This window comes from Chelonoidis abingdonii, chromosome 25, assembly GCF_003597395.2.
Source record: "Chelonoidis abingdonii isolate Lonesome George chromosome 25, CheloAbing_2.0, whole genome shotgun sequence".
Classification (NCBI taxonomy): domain Eukaryota; kingdom Metazoa; phylum Chordata; order Testudines; family Testudinidae; genus Chelonoidis; species Chelonoidis abingdonii.
The window spans coordinates 8,665,315-8,689,325 of record NC_133793.1 but is presented as its reverse complement, the minus strand read 5'-3'; the positions used below and the strand labels follow the sequence as shown (position 1 = coordinate 8,689,325).

General features: G+C 38.5%; 1 protein-coding gene across 1 annotated transcript; it reads right to left on the bottom strand.

Moving 5' to 3' along the window:
- On the bottom strand, nucleotides 1–23,508 carry CLIC4 (chloride intracellular channel 4). Its single transcript, XM_032789525.1, has 5 exons — nucleotides 23,393–23,508; nucleotides 14,981–15,106; nucleotides 9,848–9,954; nucleotides 1,723–1,904; nucleotides 1–836 (listed from the first exon to the last, which is right to left on the bottom strand). Exons 1-5 carry the CDS (start codon nucleotides 23,446–23,448, stop codon nucleotides 672–674), a joined length of 636 nt encoding a protein of 211 aa, XP_032645416.1. The 5' UTR covers nucleotides 23,449–23,508; the 3' UTR covers nucleotides 1–671.
- Nucleotides 23,509–24,011: the final 503 nt, after the last annotated feature.

The following is a 24,011-nucleotide window of genomic DNA, read 5'->3' as shown; positions in this document are numbered from 1 at the left end:
TTTGGGGGGGGGGGGGGCAAAGGGAGTGGAAGAGTGTTTGTAATCCAACAGTTATTTAACAGTATTTTTCCCTTGTTTTTTTAAAAAAATATATTGCCAAGTATTCTGCAAAAGGCTTTTTTGGAAATAAGATCCTTTGGTATACGGCTGGGATAGACAAGCAGGTACAGATCAGTATGCTGTAGATAACTATTTTATCCTACATGCAGATCTTTAAGAAGTAGTAAATTCCAAAATACATAAATATTTCTTGTACTATATACCAAGAGAACATTGTGGACCAATTAGTGAATTTCAAAAGAGTGTCTACACAGAAATGGACCAAAAGTTTGCAAGTTTTAGCTACAGGTAATAGATAAAAGAAAAGGAGTGGAGGAAAATAACCCTTTATGCTGGGATGTCTAAGGTACCCCAATGCAACATTAAACAGATTGTATTAATGATACATATTTGCTTCTTCATATTTGCTGCTAAAGAAGGTAAAGAAAAACAAGCCTCATTACTCCTGTTTTGCAAATTTTAGGTAATTACTGTACCTGCTCTATCCAACATAACATTGAATAACTGCAAATTCATGCAAAATAAACTTATTTTATATGCAAAAGAGCAGTCTGTTAGGAGAAGCATTCTGTTATGGAATATGTGAGAAGTCATCTTTTTGCAAGTGCTGTTTAATTAGTGAGTCTCTTGGCTACATCGCTGTAAGCTATTTCAATCTCTTTGTCTCCGGGACAAGTATTGGTGAATTCATCCCTGCTATAGGCATTGGTCAGGTATCTCCAAATCCCTGCCATTTCCTTGGGAATATCAAAATTGCGATACTTTTTGGCAACCACCTAGAACAAAAAAAAATAAAGAAATATGCAATGACTACTTCATGTCCTTTATGTTACATCAATTCTTGCATTCTTTGTCACACTAACCTCACAGATTATAAACCCTACAATGTAACTTCCATTAAAGATCAAAATCAGTAGATCTTGCCCTTCTGGTATGTATGTGGACCCAGTAGCACACTTTATACTTCAGTTTATCCGAAGACAATGAGCAAACTAGTACTACAGATTAACTACTGCTACAGCCAGGCATATACATTGAGCCTGGGTCTCCATGTGCAGTGTGAGCCTGCCTAGAACAGTGCAAGAGAAGGGGAACAGAAGTTAGACCATGATAATAAAGAAAAATCTTCATTTTTGCAGTTATCCTCTCCCATCACCCAGATCTTTCAAGTGTGTCTAACTTGTCCTCTGGTCTTATATTTGGCATTGTGCAATTTACTTGTATTACTAAGGCCATTTTCTATACAGATAGAAAAAACATGCTTAATGAAACATGGAAAAACTGTAGTCATATGGTTCTCTCTTCTTAAAGTCTCATGACTGCCTTGTTTCTACAGCACATTAAAACCTGGCTTGACTTGGGCCATAAATCCTTGTATCCTAGTTATCTGTTAGGTCTCACTGTAACTAGAGTAGGCACAGAAGTTTCACAGACATTTCAAGAATCATTCCTTAAATTATTATGCAATGCTGTTAATATTGTGGTTACACTTAACAAGGACATATGTACTGAGCCTTATTTACCACGTTCATTGCAAAGGGATGGGATCCAGGACCTTGTACATTTTTTCTAACTTTTACTTTTATTATTTTCTAGTATATTATATCCACTATAAGAAACAAAACTGAAATGACTGTGGTCCCTCCCAATAAAATCATTAACCTTGACAATGTGTAGTTTAGGTAGCAGATTGCAGTCTGCTAACGTCATCTCATTGCCATCCAGAAACTTGCGGGTAGAAGCTGCGATATCCTCCATGCTGTTCTCATCTATCTCATCAGGGAGAGGAGTGTTCAGATACTCATCCAGTTTCTGCAGAGTTTTCAAGAGGCTACGTTCCAAAGCTGCAGGAAAGGAATATAGGTTTATACGAGGACAATAAAGAGGAAGGAAAGAAAGCCACAAAGCAGTATTCAAAGAGTTATCAATCTATTCGCTAATGATATCTATACAGGAAGCATGTCTGGTTCTTGCATCCCCTTCCTGATGCAATGTAATGCAAGAGAATTCGCTAAGCTTAAAGCGCCTCAGTAATGCACTGAGAAATGATTAGTTTATAGACAATCTTTTTTACAATTCATGTTTTAAGAAAAGTATGAATTCAGGACTTGTATATTAAGTGGAAAGAAGTGTTTCTCTACAAAATTCCCAACCTATCTCCTTGTACCTACTGTAGTACATCAGATGCACTTTATAATAGTTATTTGGCACATATGTAGCCCTACATACCACTAAGGCTGCTTACATGAATTTGCATTGCTGTGATACCCATGGCAGTGCCAAAACACTGAAATAGACATTCAGTCTCCTTTGCCACGGCTACTATGGCAAAGTCAATCAAAGCAACTTTAGTGGTAGCTGGTAGCATTATACACTTAGCTGAAATCTGTGCTACCTACCAAAACAGGACAAACTGAAGTTTAATGTTGGGTCTTGTCTACATGGAAACAGGCACAGAAATAACTAAATCAGCTGTAATTCACATCTTCAGCACATGTCTGTGTGGATGCATTTATTCTGGAATAAGAGAACCCTACGTCAGAATAGGGCTCTATTCCAGAACAAGTGCATCCACACAGACATAGGCCTGCTTTACATGGGGGGGCAGGGGTGGTGGGTGATGATGTAAAATATGCAACTTCAGCTATGAGAATAGCGTAGCTGAAGTCGATGTATCTTATTTCAACTCACCTCCTATCCTCATGGCACAGGATCGACGGCCGCAGCTCCCTCATTGACTTCGCTTCCGCCTCTTGCCCTGGTGGAGTTCTGGTGTCGACGTGGGAGCATGTTCGGGAATCAATTTATCGCGTCTAGACAAGATGCGATAAATCGATCGCTGATAGATCACTACCCGCTGATCTGGCGGGTAGTGTGGACCTACCTATGCACTCAAGTAACTGAAGGTGTAAAATTAACAGCTCATTTAGTTATTTTCAGTGCCCGTTTCCATGGAGACAAACTCTTAGTTCTTCCTTGTTATTGTCAACTTGACATGACTTTAAGTCATTAAAATACACCCTGTAAGGGTTTATTGCTATCTAAGGTCTGGTCTAAATACAAGCTTGCACCAGTTTAGTTAAATCACTAGGTGGGCACTTATTTGCCATTTAAGAATGGCTTATGTCATTTTATCTTCATTCTGTTCCTAACCGAAATAAGTCTCATAAGATTTACTCTGATTTAACTAAATCAGAATCACACAAACATGGGACTGGAAGGGACCTCAACAGGTCATCTAGTCCAGTTCCCTTGAACTGAGGCAGGACTATGTATAATCGAGACTATCCCTGGCAGATGTTTGACTAATCTGTTCTTTAAAACCTACACTGAAAGGAGATTCCACAACTTCCTTAAGTGATTTGTTTCAGTGCTTAACTACCCTTAGCATTAGGAAGTTTTTCCTAATGCCCAACCGAAACCTCCCTTGATGCAATTTAAGGCTATTACTTCTTGTCCTCTCCTCATAGTAGTTAAGGAGAACATTTATCAGTGTCCTCTTTCTAACAAGATTTTATGTATTTGAAAATTATTTTCATGTCCCCCACCATCACCCAGTCTTCTTTTCTCCAGACTAAAGAAATCCAATTTTTTCACTTTCTTCATAGGTCTTGTTTCCTAGAGGTTTAATCGTTTTTTCTTCTCCTCTGGATTTCCTCCAATTTGTCCACATCTTTTCTGAAGTGTGGTGTCCAGAACTGGACACAATACTCCAGTTGAGGGCCTATCAGCACTGAGAAGAGTAGAATTATTTCTCAGATCTTGCTTACAATTCTTCTACTTATACAGGCCATAATGATGTTCACTTTCTTTGCAACAGTATTACATTGGTGACTCATTTAGTTTGTGATCTACTATAACCCCTAGATCGTTTTCTGTAGTACTGGGTCCCAGACAGGCATTTCCCATTGTGTATTTGTGCAACTGATTGTTTCTTCCTAAGTGTGGTACTTTGCATTTGTCCTTATTGAATTTCTTCCTATTTACCTCAGGTCACTTCTTCAGTTTGTCAAGATCATTTTGAATTCTAATCCTGTCCTCTGAAGTGCTTGCAACCCCTCCAAGCTTGGTATTGTCTGCAAACTTGATATATGTACTCTCTATGCCATTATCCAAACCATTTATGAAGATATTCAATGGAACTAGATCCAGGATAGATGCCTGCAGGACCCACTCAATATGCCCTTCCAGCTTGACTGTGAACTATGGATAACTACTTTCTAACTATGCTTTTCCAACCAGTTGTCCACTCCCCTTATAGTAGGTGCATCTAAGCTATATTTCCCTAATTTGTTTATGAGAGGGTCATGTGATACAGTATCAAAAGTAGAGATATAATCACTTCTACTACTTCCTCCCTAGCTACAAGGCTTGTTACCTTGTCAAAGAAGGATATTAAGCTGGTTTGACAATTTGTTCCTGACAAATCCATGTTGACTTATTTATCACTCTATTATCTTCTAGGTGCTTACAAACTAATTGCTTGATTATTTGCTCCATTATCTTTCCAGGTACTGAAGTTAAGTTGACTGGTCTACAATTCCCTGGGTTATCTTTATTCCTCTTTTATAGACAGGTGCTATATTTGCCCTTTTCCCAGCCTCCACAAGTTCTCAAAGATAACTGCAAATGGCTCAGACATCTCTTCAGCCAGTTCCTTAAGTATTCTAGGATGCATTTAATCAGATGCCGCCAACTTGAAGACATCTACCTTGTCTAAATAATTCTTAACTTATTCTTTTCCCATTTTAGATCGTATCCCATTTACACTGATGTTTACAATATTAATTATCCAATCACTGCTAAGTTTTTTTTGGGGGGGGGGGGGGGGGACTGACACCAGAAAGGCATTTAACATTTTGTCCATTGCTGCATTTTCTGTTATTGTCTTTCCCTCTACATTGAGTAATGGGCTCATCATGTCCTTGGTCTTTCTCTTGCTTTTAATGCGTTTGTAAAATGTTTTCTTATTACCCTTTCTGACCCTAATCTCTTTTTTTGCCTTGGCCTTTTTAATTTTTTCCCCACACACTTGTGTATTTTTATATTCATCCTTCATAATTTGACCTTGTTTCCGCTTTTTGTATGATTTTTTTTTTTGGAGTTTCAAGTCGCTAAAGATCTCCTGGTTAAGCCACGGTAATCTCAGTTTTGAAAGCACATGTTAAATTTGTTGCAATTCTCATGCAGATAAGTCTAAACTCTTGATAAAGCAAATGAATCAAAGACAACAGCAGAGGGCAGTATAGCCCATAAAACTGAAGCATACCTAATTCTACAACAATGGTTATATTGAAGGAATTTTTTATCTCTTTTCTAAATGTAAACATTGCAGAAAAATAGTAGAAGTGTGTGTTTTACTTACATTATCCTGCAACAACCATTTAAAAATAAAATAAGATTCCTCTGATGATTCAAGGGTCCAATCCTGCATTGCTCATGGCTTGTCAATCTCAAAATTTAGGGTGTTATCAGAAAGCAGCAGCGCTTCCCAAATATTGCTATCTACTCTTCACGTGGCAAGGTTAAAGCTTTATACCATTTTTAAAAAGATGCAAGCTAATGAAATAAGTGTAAATCAAAACCTTGGATCTGAACATCCTGAATGCTGGGAAAGTTCAGATATGAAGTTTGCAGTTCACCCCCACCACTAGTTCAAAGCAGCTGAAAATCTTTGAACACCATTAAGTTCTATGTGAAATTTGGTACTGCACGTTCAGGTGATTAGTATAAATAGATATTTAACAAGATTCCCCCACCCCTCACTTCACCCAGCTAAAACTTCTATACATTTTATAGGCAAGTTTGACATCTGAGCAAGTTTAGAACCAGTCTCTCCACCAAGACAGTATTTATAATGCTGATAAGCTTTTTATAGCAGAAATGGAATTGTTCTGTTCTAGTTTATTACTACTATATGTTGACCTAGTTATTGTAATGTTTACAATACGAATACACTGGTTTAGTTTAATGGGTAGCTATAGGAAAACAACTAGGAAGGAAACAATGACTCAAAGATAAGCCACTTCTCCACAAGTCCTGGAGGGTTAAGAGACAATGCCATTACAGGAAAATCCTGGGAACCAGATGATCAAAAGGATTATAGCAGTTTGAAAAGTCTCCCTCTCAGGAGATGGTGGGGAGCTGGGGCAATCAGATTGACATGCAGACACATGCCGGGGATGTCTGAAGTAGGGCTACTTAGCTTACCATCAGGAGACAATAAGACTTTAGATAAGACAGAGACCCGTTTAGATTTTTAAACTCCCCTTTTCTCTAAATGCTTTGTTCCTACTGTTAAAAACAAACAATACTTTGGTTTTCAGAAGGCTGATCAGGAAGAACAGTAGATGCCAGAATTCAGTCTGACCTGCTGAGTAAGTACTCTCAATACACAGAGTACTGTAGTGCAGAGCCCTACCTAGGAGCAGGATAACTGTGGAATTCTACCCAGGATAGGTAAAGGCATTGGGACTGACACCTGAGAGGGTGCACTGAGAGAGTCCAAGGAGACAAATGCAGCTAGTCCTGTGACCTGCCACTTTATGGTTTCAAAGAAAAAATCATTTAAAAACCATAGCCTTGCTTGTTAAGTAGCTCCTTAGGCTGTTGGAACAGATTTTAGAAACCTTATTTACTTCAAGATATTTATGTACCTTAGTTTCACAGAGTGCAGTGCAAAAAGTACACAGATTGGTTGGTGTCAATTGTATACAACACTCATGTTAACACAGGGATGCGCTGGTTACATATGCTCTGCTGCAGGGGTCAGTTTAAAGTAATAAAACAAACTCCAAATTTTACTGGAGTTTTAAGAAATCATGGGTGTATTTCAACTGAATGCTGCTTGAATGTAGCATTGCCTAACTAGGATTTTCTCTTTAGAAATGCTGAAATCCTTTTGTCGAATCCTGTATCTTGAATTAAATGATACTTTAAAGTAACAGCTAAGAGTCCATAGACATACAACAACAAAATCCATCAGGGAGACACTACAGAGCAGAACTGTTCTGAATATTGTTTTCTTGAACACAGCTGCTATAATAGATCCCTGGGGCAGAAGGTCGCTTTGCAACTGGGAGTTCTTATTTACCAATAAGTAATTTAATCTGAGGTCTACATGATGCAAACTGAACAATCCACTGTGCCTTTAGCCCGGATTGGTTATGTCATTTTGAGGTTAGTGAGGATAGATGGTTATTCCTGGCAGCAACAAAGCAAGAGATAGATATAGTTTTACTTAAAATGATAGTTGAGCAGCAGTCAGCACTCGAAGTTAAAGCAGTCAGAGGACCACATAGCTTCTACTATTTAATAGTAAATAAATTACTCTCTAATACACACTTTCAAATCTGGTCAGTCTTCTGGCATGAGTAACCATCCTTGTTATCAAGAGTTTCTTAGCAGCTTCATTTTAACCAGGATTTGGTGTCTCTTGTAAAAAAAAAACAACACTCCTCTTTAGATGTCAACCCCAATAAACAGAAGCCAGCATGTGTTTAGTAACAGAAGTCATGAGCTAGTATTATGCCATTATCCAGCAAGTTTGAAAACATACCCTAAAAATTAATGTCTATTTTATAAGGGTAAAAAGATATTTAAAAAACAAGTGTATGCAATTGATTACAGACCACACTAATAGTCCAGATACAGCACAGTAAGTGCACTGGAGTATCAATAATTGTAAGGGGCTATCAGACATCTGCTCATTAATGCGCTGGCATATAGATTGGTAGCAAGTACGTGAACAAGATTGTTTACTTATCCAGCCTAATTTCTTGGTCTTTTGTAACTGGTATTTGCATTTTATTTACCCCTTGTGGCTTTTGATATTTCTGTGGTCTTCACCTAAAAATATAACCCATGAAAAAACTCTGCCACAGTGGCAGAGTATGCAAGTTAGATTTACAAGCCTCCAGCTGGCAGAGGCTACCTGGATGATGTAAAGGATGCAACTGACCTTTGAACAGCAGGATACCAATTGGGATGACAGCAGCTTGTATTTGCTAGACAAAGGATCTAGACCAGAGTTAGCTCTAGGGAAGAGCTGCTCAGAGAAACCAGAGGTTGAAACAAGCAGCAGCAAGATACAAGATAGAAAGGAAAAGAAATGTGAATTTAAAGATGTTTAATATTAAACTGATACTTTAATTTCATGATTGAGAAAAGTTGCAGGGAATATTAATGAGCCTATGATCATTTTAATTCTTAAAATGCTACCCAGTTTCCAGTGGTACAGCACTCAAAGTGGAAACTTATAGCAGTGGGGGAAGGGAGTGAAGGTGGATTCTGAAGATGGAAGGGAGTGAGGCCTTCAGGTGACTGCAGGAAGGCATTGAACACTTTCATCACTAGTTTATGGGAAAGTACACTCATTCTCAGAGTTAAAGGTTAATTAAAACTCAGCTTTTACGCATAAGTCCTTAACTTTATCATGGACAGGAAATCAATGCATTTCACATCTCTGCTTTTCAATAAATTACTAATGCTGTCCAGGTCCATTTCTAATGAATTTTTGTGCACAGTTTTAAGAGCCAAAGTCTGCCTCTACTGCTCTTGGGTTGGAATTTCAGAAGTGCTGAGCACCAACAGCCTCAAATGAAATCAACAGAAATTGTAGATATTTAGCATCTCTGAGTATTAGGCCAGTAGTTGCCACCGGGGAACCCAAAGTAAGCTTCCAGGGTAGAATAAGTCTCTAAATACACAGAATATTTCAAAGTAAATGTGATGAACTATAAAGGAACATTGTCAGTTTAAAAGCGTGGCCAGCTGACCAAGACGCCCATAAGTTTAGTGTATATCTGACTAAAAAGTCAGATGTTGAAATGCACTATCTATGGAGTCAGTTTACCGCATGTCACAGGGAGGCTGCATGGGGGCAAGTTGAGCATCACTGCACATTTCAAAGAAATTGCATGTCATGGTTAAATTCCCAAAATGGGCATTTACAACACTAGACAGTCAGTTTGACTAGACAGCCTAACTGGTCTGGTTCTCTCAAGGTAGATTCAGTCACTGGTTCTGAGATCATTAACTCAAAAGCTTAAAAGCCACCTACTCAATCATGGAGATTTTGATTAACAGGATTTAAGATTTACAGTCAGCCATTACAAACTAAAATAGCTTGTGTGTTTTACATCCCTAAAATGCACCACTAATTAAGGGGCAGGTCCACTAATGGTACCAATAGTAACAAATTAATTGCAAGTCATAAACCCCTCAATTAATAGGACCATCAAATTAGTCCAGAATAAGTAACTGACATTGGCTGCCCCCAGGAGGAAAAAGGAAGTGAGGTTAAGTGTTGTGGGATGAGGACAGAGTGAAAGTAGTGCTGTTCCACCTTACATGTGTAGCCCTCAGAACTGTCGTCAATACCTTAGTTTGCCCTGAAATAGTGTCTTTATGAAGTTGAAACACACTCAGAGGTGATCTGGGTAGCCCTGGACTTTAAGAAAGCAAAATCAGATTAAAGAGATGTCTAGTTCAAGGAAGTGATTTGTGGACATCAACAGTGCTGCCTGTACACAAAACCTCTACCATACCCTGTTCTACCTTGTAGAAAGGACGAATAAAGATGTAAACAGAGAGGGGGAAATAGTACAAAACAATTAGTAAAGAACGAAAGAGAAAGAAAAAACCAAAGAGAAAGAAAAAAGAACCAAAAAGAGAAAATGAAAGAAAGCCAGAAACAAAGAATGAAAGAAAAAGACAGCTGCTCTTGCCATACCCACAACCCAATGAAATACCAGGCACAAGAGATTACAGGACTGAGGTCTCCTACCTTCATTGGCCTCTGGTCTGGAATTCTTGATAAATGCAGAAAATTTGGCAAAGATGTCCATTCCAGCAGTGTTTGATTCTGGGTGCTTTGGTGAAAGCTTTAAGTACCTAAGCAGAAAGATGCAATAGTTTGTGGGCAAATATTCCAGTAACAGTTCTACTGCAATGTTCAGCAGAAACAATATGACCAGTCAGCCATGTATTTATTAGCATTAAGCAGGCAAAGAAATGTGTACACTCTACTTAGGTTAACACCACATTATATCAGTGGATTTTGACTGGTGATCAGTGGACCCGTGGGGTATGCAGACTATGTCTAAGATTTCCAAAGAAATCATTACCTCCATTCAAAATTTCACAGGGGTCCACAAATGAAAAATGTTGAAAACCATTGTTCTATATTATGTGCATCTTATTAAAAAAAACAAAAACAAAAACAAAACACAATGTACTCATTTTCAGGCCCAAAATTTAAGTTTACAAGATCCAAATGGAAATGTTTAGTGTTTTTTTAGAACAAATATCAATAAACTGTGTTGATTAAAACATTTGCAATGTTGCACTGAAGCAGTTCAATCAGAATCTAGAAATGAAACTTACTGCCAAATGTGAAACTGGCTGTTCTACTTTCAGTTTAAACCTCAGTGATCTGCAAATACTGAACAGTATAAACAGTGAAAGGAAAACTCAATTTTATTAACTTAAATTGGTATCAACAACATGCAAGGAATTTAAAAAAATAAATAAATTATGTTTAACCCAAGTGCCCCTTATCTCAATGTGACATCTATCTATAACATGAGTCAAGACCTGGAATTCTGAAGAACTTCAGTGCTTATTTCTGCGATAAGGATTACCAGAGGACCTGCCAATTCCACTGGAGAATATGAAAAAAAACTTATATACAGCATGTAAAATGGGTATCCAGTTACACTGAGGGTCACAAAGCTTGGATTTCTGAGCTGGCTGTGGGTTTTAGTTACCTGTTCACCAGCAGACCTTTAACATTTTATGTTCTTTACATATTTGTAAAGATCAGGAGACTATAAAATGCCCAGCTAAGCTTTACAAACAAAAATGTTTATGCACAACCCTTTGCAAAGGGAAATACACTGCTCTTTTGAACACTGGGATCTGTCCTATTGCTCTTTTCTGTGAAGCACTAATATTTTTCAAAGGTTCCTTGTCACTATGTAACTGGAATTTCTTGATTGATACAAACAATGTTGTCAGGGCCCGCCCCAGGATGTTTAGAGTGCCCTGAGTTGGGGGAAAGGGGGTTGAGTGGTGGAACAATAGGCAGCCAACCTGATTGCCCGCCCCTCAGGCTGGTCCTGAATATTGCTATGTCAGTTACATTGAACAAAGAATAGTGCTCATTCTTGTCTAGTTAATGACAGGTAAACTTGTACTTATTTAAGTCAAGACTGCACTGATACTCTTCCTAAACATGAAAATTGGAATAGTCAATGTGTTACTTGAAACATGTACATTTTGACTAACTTTCTAGATTTCTGCTGAAGTTATATTTAATATTTATTATTTTAGAGATTTTAGGTATTAGTGCTTTTTTATTTTTTTCTCTAAAATATGAACCAAATCTGGTCATATTATGTATTACTTGCCTGCCTCCTATAGTGAGGCTAGATACAAATTACATTTATAATACTAAAAAAGTTTGTTTTCCATGTTTCTCTTCCCAAATGATACTGGTTACTCAACTGAGATTCAGTTGGTTAGAACTGCCATATATGTAGTTTCTTTTCAACTTTCATCTCCCAAACCAATAGCCACAAGATAGCAAATGACTAGTCTTGTATTAAAAAAACCTTACTAAGCTCTGTTGTAATGTAATTTGATCAGGAGAGTCAAAACTAATTTGAAAATGGTTTATGGAAACCATGTTAAGCAATTAGGCATATTTATCAAATATCTCTGTGCAAAGTAAACAGTAATACTGATGTATGGGAAGTGTTTTGAAGAGAATTTGTCACTGTCTAGTGTTAGTCAACTAGTTTAAATGAACTATGAAGTGAGTTTTGGAACCCTTCCAACAGTGCTATGTACAGAGGGCCAAAAATCAGTAGTTGTCCACAATGCACTCCCACAATACCACCACCCACTCGTTTGCTTTTCCCCAGAGGATTCCCCTACTAGTCACTTAGTATCAAAATAAGGGATTTTAAAGCAATTTTTCATTCCCAGATCCCTTCTTTTGTGGACTATCCACTGAGACTTAGGCCTGGTCTACACTGGGGCGGGGGGAGGGGATTGACCTAAGATACGCAGCATCAGCTATGAGAATAGCATAGCTGAAGTTGACATATCTGAAGTCGACTTACCTCACGTCCTCATGGCGCAGGGTGGACTTCCGCCTCTCGTCATGGTGGAGTACACAGGAGTTGATGGCAGACCAACTGGAGATTGATTTATCGTGTCTACACTAGACACAAGAAATCAGTCCCCGATAGATTGATCACTATCTGGCGGGTAATGTAAACATACCCTTAGGCTATGTCTACACTACGGACCTTGCAGCAGTACAGCTGTACCACTGCAGCTGTGGTGCTAAAAGCTCTCTTGTGTAGCCTCTCTATGCTGCTTTTGTCAGTGAAACACATGTCAGTCAGGAAGGACGGGTGGCTATTTTTTTTCACACCCCTGACCAACAAAAGTTTTGCTGAGGAAAGTGCTAGTGTAGACAAAGACCAAGGGTATGTCTACACTGCAATAAGAGGTGTGAATGCAGCAAATGCAGACATATACAAACTAGTTTTGATCTAACTAGTTCAAAAAACAAAAGCGATGAAGTCACAGCAGTATGGACAGCAGCACAAGTAAGCCACTTCAGTACATACCCACAGCGCTGGGGTTGCAGAGGAGTTGTTGCTATTGTTGTTTGAGCTAGCTAGTTCGAAGCTATCTCAGTGTCTACATGTGCTGCAGTCACATCTCTCATTGCAATGTAGACATAACCTAAGGATGAGCTCAACCCAGCTCTGATGTCAACTACCTCAAAGTTCGGATCCCAGTTTCTGATTTAACCAATTATACACAGAGAGGCCATTCACAGAAGTTTAACCTAGACTTTGAACACCCTCAGAGTTGACGGTTGAGATCCTGGGTTTTACTCAAGCCCACCTTTAACTGGAGACCACTAACTCTCCCATGACTCCTCTTAAATCGGTGCAAAACTCTGCAGATTATACATAGGGTTCACACAGTAGGTAAGAAGAGCACTTGCAGTGTTCAAGACTCAAGAGTGGTTTACAACGTAAAATCCAACCAGAAAAAAAATTAGATTAAAAAATAAAGTTGCTTTCTGATCAACAAGAGACCGCTTTTTTAGTGTACAGTAAAACAATCTCACTGGTAATTGATCAATCCCTTTTGACCTTCCTTTTTTCAGATGACTGAATAGACACAATGGCTCTTTTCTATTCCAAGAACAGCTTAAGGTTGACTGGAATGTTTGATGTTAACAGTTCTCAGCTTAAAGAAACAGACTTTTTGTAACCTTAACTTTCTGACCCTTTCCTATGTGAGATAGAAATACCTCAGTTCATTTACTCTTACATCTACATAGTGCCTGTCATCCCAAAAAGATATTAAAATGATTGCAGATGTTAATTCAATTCAAAACACTCTTAAAAGCAAAGTGTATGTTTAGAAAAAAGAGAGAAGACTTGTACTTGACTGTCCATAAGGCATTATCTGTCCAAATGAATTTTTTACTTGTAGAGAACCGGACAAGTCCTGCTTCAGATTCACTTACACCACCCTAGGGTAGAGACTATAATTACATATTTCTGCTTTCTGGAGCAAGCATATAAAATCAAGCACATGGTGCTTTTAACGTAACAGAGGGGGACTACAGTGGAAAGCTGCCCCCCTTATCACTGCAATCCAGTGCTCTGTGAATGGAAAATTGGGTTCTATACACAGTAGAATAATTATAGGCAGCCATACACAGTCTGCTTTGCTCCGTTAGTCCTGCCAGCCTAAGGGAAAGGAGACATTTTTAAAAATGTGTAACTTAAAAACCATCTGTCCCAGAAGATAAATGGTCATTGACCTCAAGATTCCTAACAAGGGAAGAAAAATGTGACGTTCCAGAAATCCTTCCTCTTCCTGAAGGCTCAGAGGAGAGAGAGAGAGTGCGCGCTCAGCTAGCAAGAGACTACCCATGTCTGATCAGCACCATAACCTGCCAGTTGGAGTTTAAAGGGTACTTGATACAGTTTCCTGCTCTCGCATTATATAACCTAATGAATAAAAGATGTATTCACATCTTTCCATCACAATTTTGACAGGCTTAAGGCTCAACCTTAGCCTCACATGCACATTTAGAAGCGGGGAGCATATCATTGTGTGCAGCAAGACAGGCCCAAGCCACAGAAAGTCTTGCAAAAATCAGCTATTGCCAACATGCACATAGATATGATTGATTCTGCAATGATTATACAAGATTATCCTTTTTCTTATTCAATAAACTAGGAAGGAATGAGGAAAACTTTTCTAATGGAAAACATGCAAGTCACTGACATTTACCATCTTTACTTGAAATAAAGTTTTCATTTTAACCAAAAGGCTAAATGCCATGTCATTTACTTCTAGAAGAATGTCTGCAAATACAAATCTTGCAAAGGTTTTCCTAAAGATTTAATGTTAATGCATTGATATATAGTTCTGTGAAGTGGGGCCCCATTTTCACTCACACAAGTACAATCTTATTAGCATGGCCTTCGTACCCTGCCTCCCTTCTAGCACACAGCCCCACCCTCAACCACCAAAAATGAAAAATATTCAGACTCCAATATGCATGTACAGAACGGTAACCATTGATTACAGATAATCTCTAGCCTACTTCCACGTTGATTTCTTCCTAAACAAATGGGTATTATAAAAAATATGGGCTTTGGCTGAAATATTTAAGGCCTCAATCTATATTATAAAGATTCAGATTTTCATTTGTTGATATGGGAAGCATCTTAAACTTGGTTAGCACTAGTACTTGCACTATTTATTGCAGGTAGCTTCTCCATAAACAGGAATTTAAACAAAGCAACACCAACAACCCTGAGGTCAGACACCATGTTACTGTTGCCAAATACATTTTCCCCACAACACTTACTTGGGTGGACACAAGACATCTTCAAGGAACTCTTCAATCTTGTTCACATCTGTTTTCACTTCACCATTGTAGGTAATAAAGGGTGGATGAGTCCCTGGAGCCAAGTTCTGAAGGTCTGCTGGTTTCCTATGGTGTGATGCAAATGTGATAAAAACAATTTTAAAAGGAACAAGTGAGCACAGTACAGCCATGATCCCAGCTATCAATGCTACCTCTGATCATAGAGGTACTGCCTGAGGCCAAGCTCTCTGTGCCAGCTCTCCCCCCCTAGTAGAGTTAACAAGAGCTTCAGTGGTGCAACGGTGCTTTCAGTAAGCAACAGCGTATGAAAGGGAGTTCAATGCCTTGCAATTTTATGAGAATTATACTAGTAAAGTTTTTAATCTCAAAGGATTTGTGGTTCTTCAAAATTTGCTTTAATTCTTAATTAGCTGTTTTGAGATCTCCTTTGCAGGAATAGTAGAATACAGTAGAACCTCATAGCTATGAACACCTCAGGAAAGGAGAGTGTTTGTAATTCTGAAATGTTTGTAACTCTGAACAAACCATTATGGGTGTTCTTTCAAAAGTTTACAACAGAACATTCACTTAATACAGCTTTGAAACTTTACTGTGCAGAAAGAAAAATGTTGTTTTTAACCATTCTAATTTAAATTAAACAAGCACAGAAACAGTTTCCTTACCTTATCACTTTTTTTAAACTTTCCCTTTATATTTTTAGTAGTTTACGCTTAATACAGTACTGTACTGTATTTGCAGTTTTGGTTTGTGCTTGTTTTCGGGTCTCTGCTATGATTTCGTACTTCCGGTTCCAAATGAGGTGTGTGGTTGACTGGTCAGTTCATAACTCTGGTGTTTAATTCTGAGGTTCTACTGTATATAGTTATTTTGAGATGTTTAGGGTTGTAATTTCTTACCTCACCTTCAGGTCTGTTTTACCCTCAATGTATGTTGGTACATGGAGCAACCTGCATGCATCCCAAATACCTCTACTTCTCCACATCCAAATCTTTCCTAACGGATATAAATTAAACCACCACACATGCCATTCTTTGCCAACAAAAAAAGCCATGCAGTAAGGAGAAAAGCATGCCCTACTATCAATCTAAGATTAGGAGGTGACTTTTTTCCCTCTAAGTAAATATTGAGGAAAGAAAGATTTTCCTGGCAAGAACCATTACACGGGGGGGGGGGGGGGGGGGGAAGAGGACGACATCACTGACTGGCACAGTTGTAAGTACTTGGATTCAATAGGCATGAGCAAGGCATCAAGTTAAATGCTTCAATGTCTCTAAATTAAATCTTTATAAAAAGACATTTGGTGACACCTCTTGCTTTCTGGGGTGTCTACCCACAATGCCTTTCATGCTGTATTTCTTGTCAAGCCTAGCTAGTTTATTTTATGGGCACTTGGCTGCTGCTCCTTTTCCCTTAGTTGGTAGTGGTGGAGTGGTGACAGCATGCGACATTGCAGGCATGCATCTAAAAGCTGTGTGCCAGCCTCATGTGCATCCATCCACTCACATTCATTCTGACTTGCGTAATTTATTCCTTTCAACACAAGGTGTGTTTGCACATCTGCTATTTCATTTGTAGCATCAGACATAGGGAAGCAGAGGGACATTTAATGTTTGAGTGCAGAAGTTGAGAAGTTCAGGCAGGGGATGAGAATAAAGGATCCAGGCTCTGAATCATCTAAAAATAGCTCCCTTCAAATACTCTCCTATAAGAAACCCCCATGGAATTCAATACTTCCATGCTATTGTTGCAGTCTTAACTCAAACTCGAATTACAATACTATGTGTCAACTCTTCATCAGTCTTATATTGGAAGTTAAATCCTGGACTGCAGCCAGTGATTCTTTATGGTCCAGAACAGTTTCTCTGACAAGCATAAATAGGAATTTGAGGTTATATTCATGCTCTAGATGATTTTAGGGTGTATCTATAGCATGATTCTCAAACTAAAACCCTTGTCCACACTGATCAACAAAACTATGATAGCAGCAATAAGTGGAAAGAAGATTGTTTCAAACTGGTGTGGAAAAGCACAGAGGTGCATAGATAACACCTTTAAAATGTAGTTAATCAAGCATACCTATAGTTACCAGTTAGTACTGCAGCAATCTGAGACAGTGTAAATTCCGACAAAATTAAAAAGACATGCTAGGTTTCATTCGCTGGCTACAGCACAAATCTTAACAGAGGAAGTAGCAATAGCCATAAAAAGGCTCTAATGCTTTGGCAGATGCACACAGGATCATTTGTACTTATGCTATAAGCATCCGTATGAATTACATGCAGCTGAAATTACATGCAAAACTGAACGTCATTGTCAGTCCGCAAACATCTCAGTGTTAAGATTAACATCCACTTTTAGTCTGGTGGTATTTTAGTAAAGATGGCAAAGTCAGATATTGAGGCAAGTGTGGCATTTTTCATTTTCCAAGTAGTTCTCACTCATTGCAGAGTGCCATTAATATTTTCCATTTGCCCCCCCCACCCCTTGTTCTACGCCAGAGGGCTCTGCGAGTCAGTTCCTACCTTAACCTTGTATTAAAATACAGCTCTGTACACCCGCAACAACTGCAGGAAGTCATCATGGCTCCCTTCCAATTTTGCACATCGACTAAATAACATTCCTTTTCAGGAATTTTTATTTTAAACAAATGCAGCCAAAACCACTGGACTTGCAATAATGCTCTCAAGCAGAAGGTTTAATTTCAGAAACAGACAAGACTTCACACTAATGAAATATCAAAAGGGAAGGTTTTTACATGATTTCAAATTACATTAAACTAGTTTATTAGCTGCACTGTCTTTAAATAAAATTGACATATGAAAACAAAGCATGTGGAATAAAGTATAGACACCTGTGCAGCCTAGAATATTGGCTCAACAAAGCACATTTCACTCAAGGGTCTCAAAGCACTTTACAAACAAAACCTCAAAGGCTGTGCTGTTTGCCTCCTTCCATTTTACAAATGAGCTAACAGGCAAAGAGTTTAAGGTCCAAGTCAGCCAGCACAGACCCAGGAATAGAATGCAGGAGTTATAGCCCAGTTTGCTATGCTTACCATTAGTTCATGCTTATCTTACAAGCCACAGCCTCAAACACTACTTGATTATTTATGGGTATGTCTAACACTGCAGCTAACAGCATGCTTCCCAGCTCAGGCAGACAGACATGCATGAGCTCTGCTCGAGCTGGTGCACTTGAGAGCAGGGTAGCTGGGTGCAGTATGGGCAGTGGCTCAGGCCAGTTGAGCAAGCACGTACCCAGTGTACTAGGCAAGTTTGTACTTCAGCAACTAGCGGGTGCTGCTGCCTGTGCTATACCTGGCTACACTGGTTTTAGTGAACTCGCCTGAGAGATAGTACATCTGCCTACCTGAACTGGGAAGCACCTTCCCAGCTACAAATAGAGGTACCCTATGAATGCAGTGGCACGTCCTTAAAGAGAGCTTATCAGACTCTTCTCAGGTCACATGGCCTCCCTTTACTCCTTTGATGTTCAGAATAAGAGGTCAATGGTGTGCTTAAAAAGCTGTATCCCAGAAATTACAGAAAACAGTTTGGTTATAAATGACTTGACTGGATAGCAAGATGGCCCAGTATTAGCCCCTATATGAAAATTAGAATGAAAATTGGTTGAGCATATATTATGCCTAGGGGCTGCAACAGAAACCTTTAAAAAATTATTTTGTCTCTTTCACTGAGCTTCTAAAAATACTGATTTCTACTTTGATTTGCAGGTGTGGGCTATATGAAGTTTACAGCTCAGATCTATGTTAGGGCTTGTCTCTGCACCAGCTGGGATGCAACTTCTAGTGAGTACCAATGTGTTGCACACTAACTGGCCCACGTGTTTGAAACAGGACTACATTAATGCACATAAGCAAAAACTTTTAGCATGCACTAGCAGGGTCCACATGGGCCAGTTAGAATTTACACCCCTACACTTGTCTAAAGCACAGTGTAGACAAACCCTTATTAAGAGCAATTTGTCCATTTAATTATCTGGTGACAACTGAAATCTAGTTTGGCTATTTACCACGTTAGGAAAGTAACCTTGTCTGCACTCGAACGTTAACATGGACTATGGTAGGTGTGAATTTAAAGCACAAAAGCTGCTTGCTCCTAATCATATCCAAGTCTAGATACTTATTCCAGAACTCTTGCTTCAGAATAACTCTCCACACACAGAGTTAATCAGGAACAACTCTGTGTGTATACAAGCCCTTAAAGTTGAATAGTACAGTAAAAGCCAGGGTAGTGGGTTAGCATGACTGAGTGGTGTTTGTCTGCCACATGCTGAAGCAAATCTCCAAGCAGCACTGGTATAAATACATTAGCAAAGAGGAAACTTTCCCCCACCTTACACAGGCTATTATTTATGGGCAGTCCTTGAACGTTTAGGGGTGGAAGTTAGTTATGGATTGGGTGTCAGTTTTATAAATTTGAAGAATAGTTTAAAAATAGAATCTCAAGTGTAAACTAACGCTCCCAAACAGGATTTCTAAATGAAACTGAACACATGCTTGCCTTGAATTTTATTACAAGATTCAGTTTTTACACTGCAGTCCTGCTCCAGTCACCAGAACAAATTAAATTTCTGCACATAAAAAGTTGTGTTACTGAAAAGGGAAAGAATAGAGCCTCTGTCTTTGACTGCATAGAAGCAAGAAATGCATGGTCTCACTGAAATGCTGGCATGTCTCATTTAATTCAGTCTGTGTGCATATTTTCTCTTGTGCCCCTAGTAACTAATAGTTGAACTGAAAACTGCAAAATATTCTTTTGTTTGCACAGTACTATATTTAACACAATTTAGGAAAGGAAAATACACATCATACAAGTAAATCAAATAAGACTCAGTTCTTCTGGTGTGTCCCAAAGTTAGTTGTTTGTGAACTTTTGTACCAAACCATGACCTGCTAAGACAACTACAGAATTGAATTAGAGCTCCGGTAGATCTTTCATTTAAGGCCAAACACTGACCTTACAGTGTCAAAAATTAGTTATTGCAAACTAGGCCTGCTATTGTATACAAATTGTACTGTACTGCCAAGCAAGAGGATGGTTTGCAAGTATACCCACAATTTCTAGGTTAGTGAGATAAATTAATAAGTGAAAAGTTCTTAGCACCTAACTTTCACAACAAGTTTCTGGCTGTCCATAATGGGACAAAACAGGAGCAGTAAAGTTTGGAAAATGAAGCTTAAGAATATGTACAGCATGTTAAACTTGGGGGGATAAAAGTATAAGAGCATATGATAGTCACTGAATACTGTATTCCTGGAAGCCATTCCTAATGGCACTATTACAAATATGGAGACAAAATGCCAGCACCCGTTCTTATCTTGGTAAATGGTAGAAAACCTACATGTAAATAAGGCTCCAATTTAATCAAAACATTCAACTACTCTTATGTGCCATGTGGCACTACTGCTAGGCATATGGAAATCCAGGCACGTTGATCAACAAGTTAACAGCAAAATGTGCATTTCTGTAGCCTTATTTCGAACTTTTTTTTTTTTTACACAAAGATTTAACCTCTATGCAAGATTTTAATTACTTGTAGCAACTGCAGATGTGTCCCTCTATCACAGAGCACACCTCCATCACTATAAGTTCAGGTACAAAACAAAATTCCAGCTGCTTTACTCTAATCCTATTTCTCAGTTTTGAATCTGCTTTGTATTTTTTCCTCTAGATCAAAACCTAGAGAATTAGAAGGAAAGACTTATTAGGATGGAGACAGGATAATTTAAACCTCTTGCAATCAAGTTAAACCTGAATTTTCTTTCCATTAATGCCCAGATGTGAAAAGTATACAGAAACCTTTTGCATTTCTAATTACATGTCTGACATGAGTAGAAGTGACCCAGATACTTCTCATGCTTATAAATACATAATGGTTCTATTAACATGGTCCTCTAATTTTTTTTCCAGAAGTTGCACTGGATTTTTTAAAGCATGCAATCAATAAAAGCAATGGGAGCCCAAAGCTAAAACCCTGTAGAAGCCTGAAGTCTGTTTTGGAGGGTCCACAAACCACACAGAGTTAAATGGAAGATTCAATACATGTAGTTTGTGTGAATTGGAAGCAACACCTTTGTTCACAAGGAAATCCTATCCAGCCCAAAAGAACTTTATAACACTGCTACAAATGCAGTCATGTCAAATAAAGACTTTTCTTTTAAATGTGTCCTGTCTCATGGCTGTATGGAGGAACAGTAAATACCTAACACTGGATTACCAGTATGGAGTTAACCTCAATCTGTGGTGCTAAAAGGTTTCTGTTCCAATGCTGGCAATATCAACAAAAGCTAAATCAAACTAGTTTGTTATTAGAAATAAAGTTCAGGATGTCTCACGCTGGCCTCCTCTTTGCCAGACTTTTTAAAAAAGCTCTGACAGCAATAGCCACATATTTCTTTGGTTTTACTCTTAGGCGAACACAATACATTATGTTCTTTACTCCAAATAGGAAAAATTAAGTTTGTAATTAATATTAAAGTCTAGAATGCCATAGGCTCTCTCTTTTTCTGCCACTTCAAAGTTAACCAAATTGATAAACATTTGCTTTCAACCCAGATTATCCTGCAATACAATTAGCCACTGAAAGTGAGTATTATAAGAGACCTATTAGTATGTTCTTTAAAGAAACTGGATAGGAAAAATTCATCTGTTCTAGGAAATATTAAGAGTGTGTACCTGGTGACAAAATATTTAACTATACTGAGTGATTTTCTGTGTGGTTTGGCACAGAAAGGCCTTCCAACTTTCACTGTCACCCAATACAAACGTTCAGGTATGCTGGAAATCTAAGGAAGCTATAACCACATTGATCATGTATCGGGGGGTAGCCTTGTTATTCTATATCCACAAAAACAAAAAGGAGTCCAGTGGCACCTTGAAGACCAACAGATTTATTTGGGACAAGCTTTTGAGGGTAAAAAAAAACCTCACTTCTTCACATGCATGGAGTGAAAATTACAGATGCAGGCATTACATAATGACACATGAAGAGAAGGGAGTTACCTCACATGTGGAACACCAGTGTTGACAGGGCCAATTCAATAAGGGTGGATGTAGTCCACTCCCAGTAATAGATGAGGTGGTGTCAATTCCAAGAGAGGCAAAGCTGTTTTTGTAACGAGCCAGCCACTCCCAGTCCCTATTCAAGCCCACAAATTAATCATATTAAATTTGCAAATGAATTTTAGTTCTGCTGTTTCTCTTTGAAGTCTGTTTCTGAAGTTTTTTTGTTCAAGTATAGCTACTTTTAAATCTGTTACAGAATGTCCAGGGACACTGATGTGTTCTCCTACTGGCTTTTGTATGTTACAATTCCTGATGTTCGATTTGTGTCCATTTATTCTTGTGTGTCATTGATCATATAATTCCCACTAAGATATACTCCAGTCACCCCTTGTTAATAAGGGCCAGGAATATATGAAGTGATCTGTGTGACATAACGTACTTTATTTTGTATCCTATTTACAGAATACACTACAGATGGCCTTAGGCAAGCAAGTGCATATTTCTCTCCGAGCTCACGGATACAATATTTGATTCTAGGTTACTGTCCTGTGTTTGTCTCACTAACCTGAATGGTGTTGAGCCACTAATATTAAAAGGACAATGCCTTTGAGGTTCAGGGCATAAAAGATATTAACTCAATTGGGAATGAAGCTGGAAAACAAAAAGGGGAAACTTTGCTGAAAATTTGACAAGGGCTACATTTTGTGTGTCATGTGAGATAATTTAGTCACACACATACAATTAAGTGTCTCACACAGGAATACGGTTGGTCTGTTAATGAAGCATTGATCATCTAAGCCTTTGTGCATGGCAAAAGTTTTCCAGATAAATAATCAAGCATGCACAGCACATTAAAAAATAAAATATAGGAGTAACTGAGACGTTGAGACCAATCTCCACATCTCAAAAAGGTAAGTAAATATAGGAATTTGTTCATGACGGACAGAGACTGAATCGGCTTCTCAAACTGTGTCTGGATCATAAGCCAGTTATCTATAGTCCTTGTTTAAATCAGTGTCCTATGTTACTTGTTCAGTTAAGGCGGCATCCACTAACATGTCTTCCCATGAGTTAGCTTTACAGAAGCCATCACCAGACATTAAAGCTGGTTTTCAATAATGTAAACAGATGAGAGAACAAACTGGGCAAGACCTTGCAACTATCATGCAGTGACATACACCACCAAGTAAGTATTCAACCATAGGTGCTTTAGAGAATATACCCATGGCACAGTGATTGCTGCAAGAAGTCAGTCATGTTTGAAATAAGGTGTACTAAGTAAAATTTGGAAGCCTTAGACCTAAACACATCAGATTGAGAAATGAAGCTACTGTACATTTGACAGAGAAACAATGTTTCTTACCTCTTCAGGTCAACGGTTGTGACACTAAACACTACTCCCTTGAGCCACAGAATCATGAAGAGTCTCTGGGAAAAGGGACAGTTTCCTATGCTTTCACCATCACTTCCAGCCTGTGAAAGAGAAACAGGTTATTAATATCAAAGGGTACCAGTAGGTGTACTATCCATTCTATGTCTCACACACCCCTTCCCGTTACTGGTAGCTCCTGAAATAAAAGTAGAGACTTGGTAGTAAGGTCTATGACTAAATTTTACCCATCATGTCTCCACCATGCCGGTATTACACAGCACTCAACTCCCAGAGTCTCATCCTGACTAGCACTGGTTTCAGAGTAAAGGCTGCGAAGGATTCTCTGGGAGCAGCCCTTTGTTCCAAAGTCCTGCTCAGCTACCTGAAGGGATATCCTCAGGATATTACCATACAATACCCAACAGAGGGGATTCCTCAGCATGTTTTAAATGAAAATTTCCAGAATTGTTGGGTTTACCATCCTTCTTAGTATAGTGCATGAAAAACAGATTTAAAAGCTGTATTAAAAATATTGCTATTACACATCTTTCATTTTATCCTTTAACCCCCTGTGGCAGGGACCACTCCCAATCCTATTGCACTTAAATGG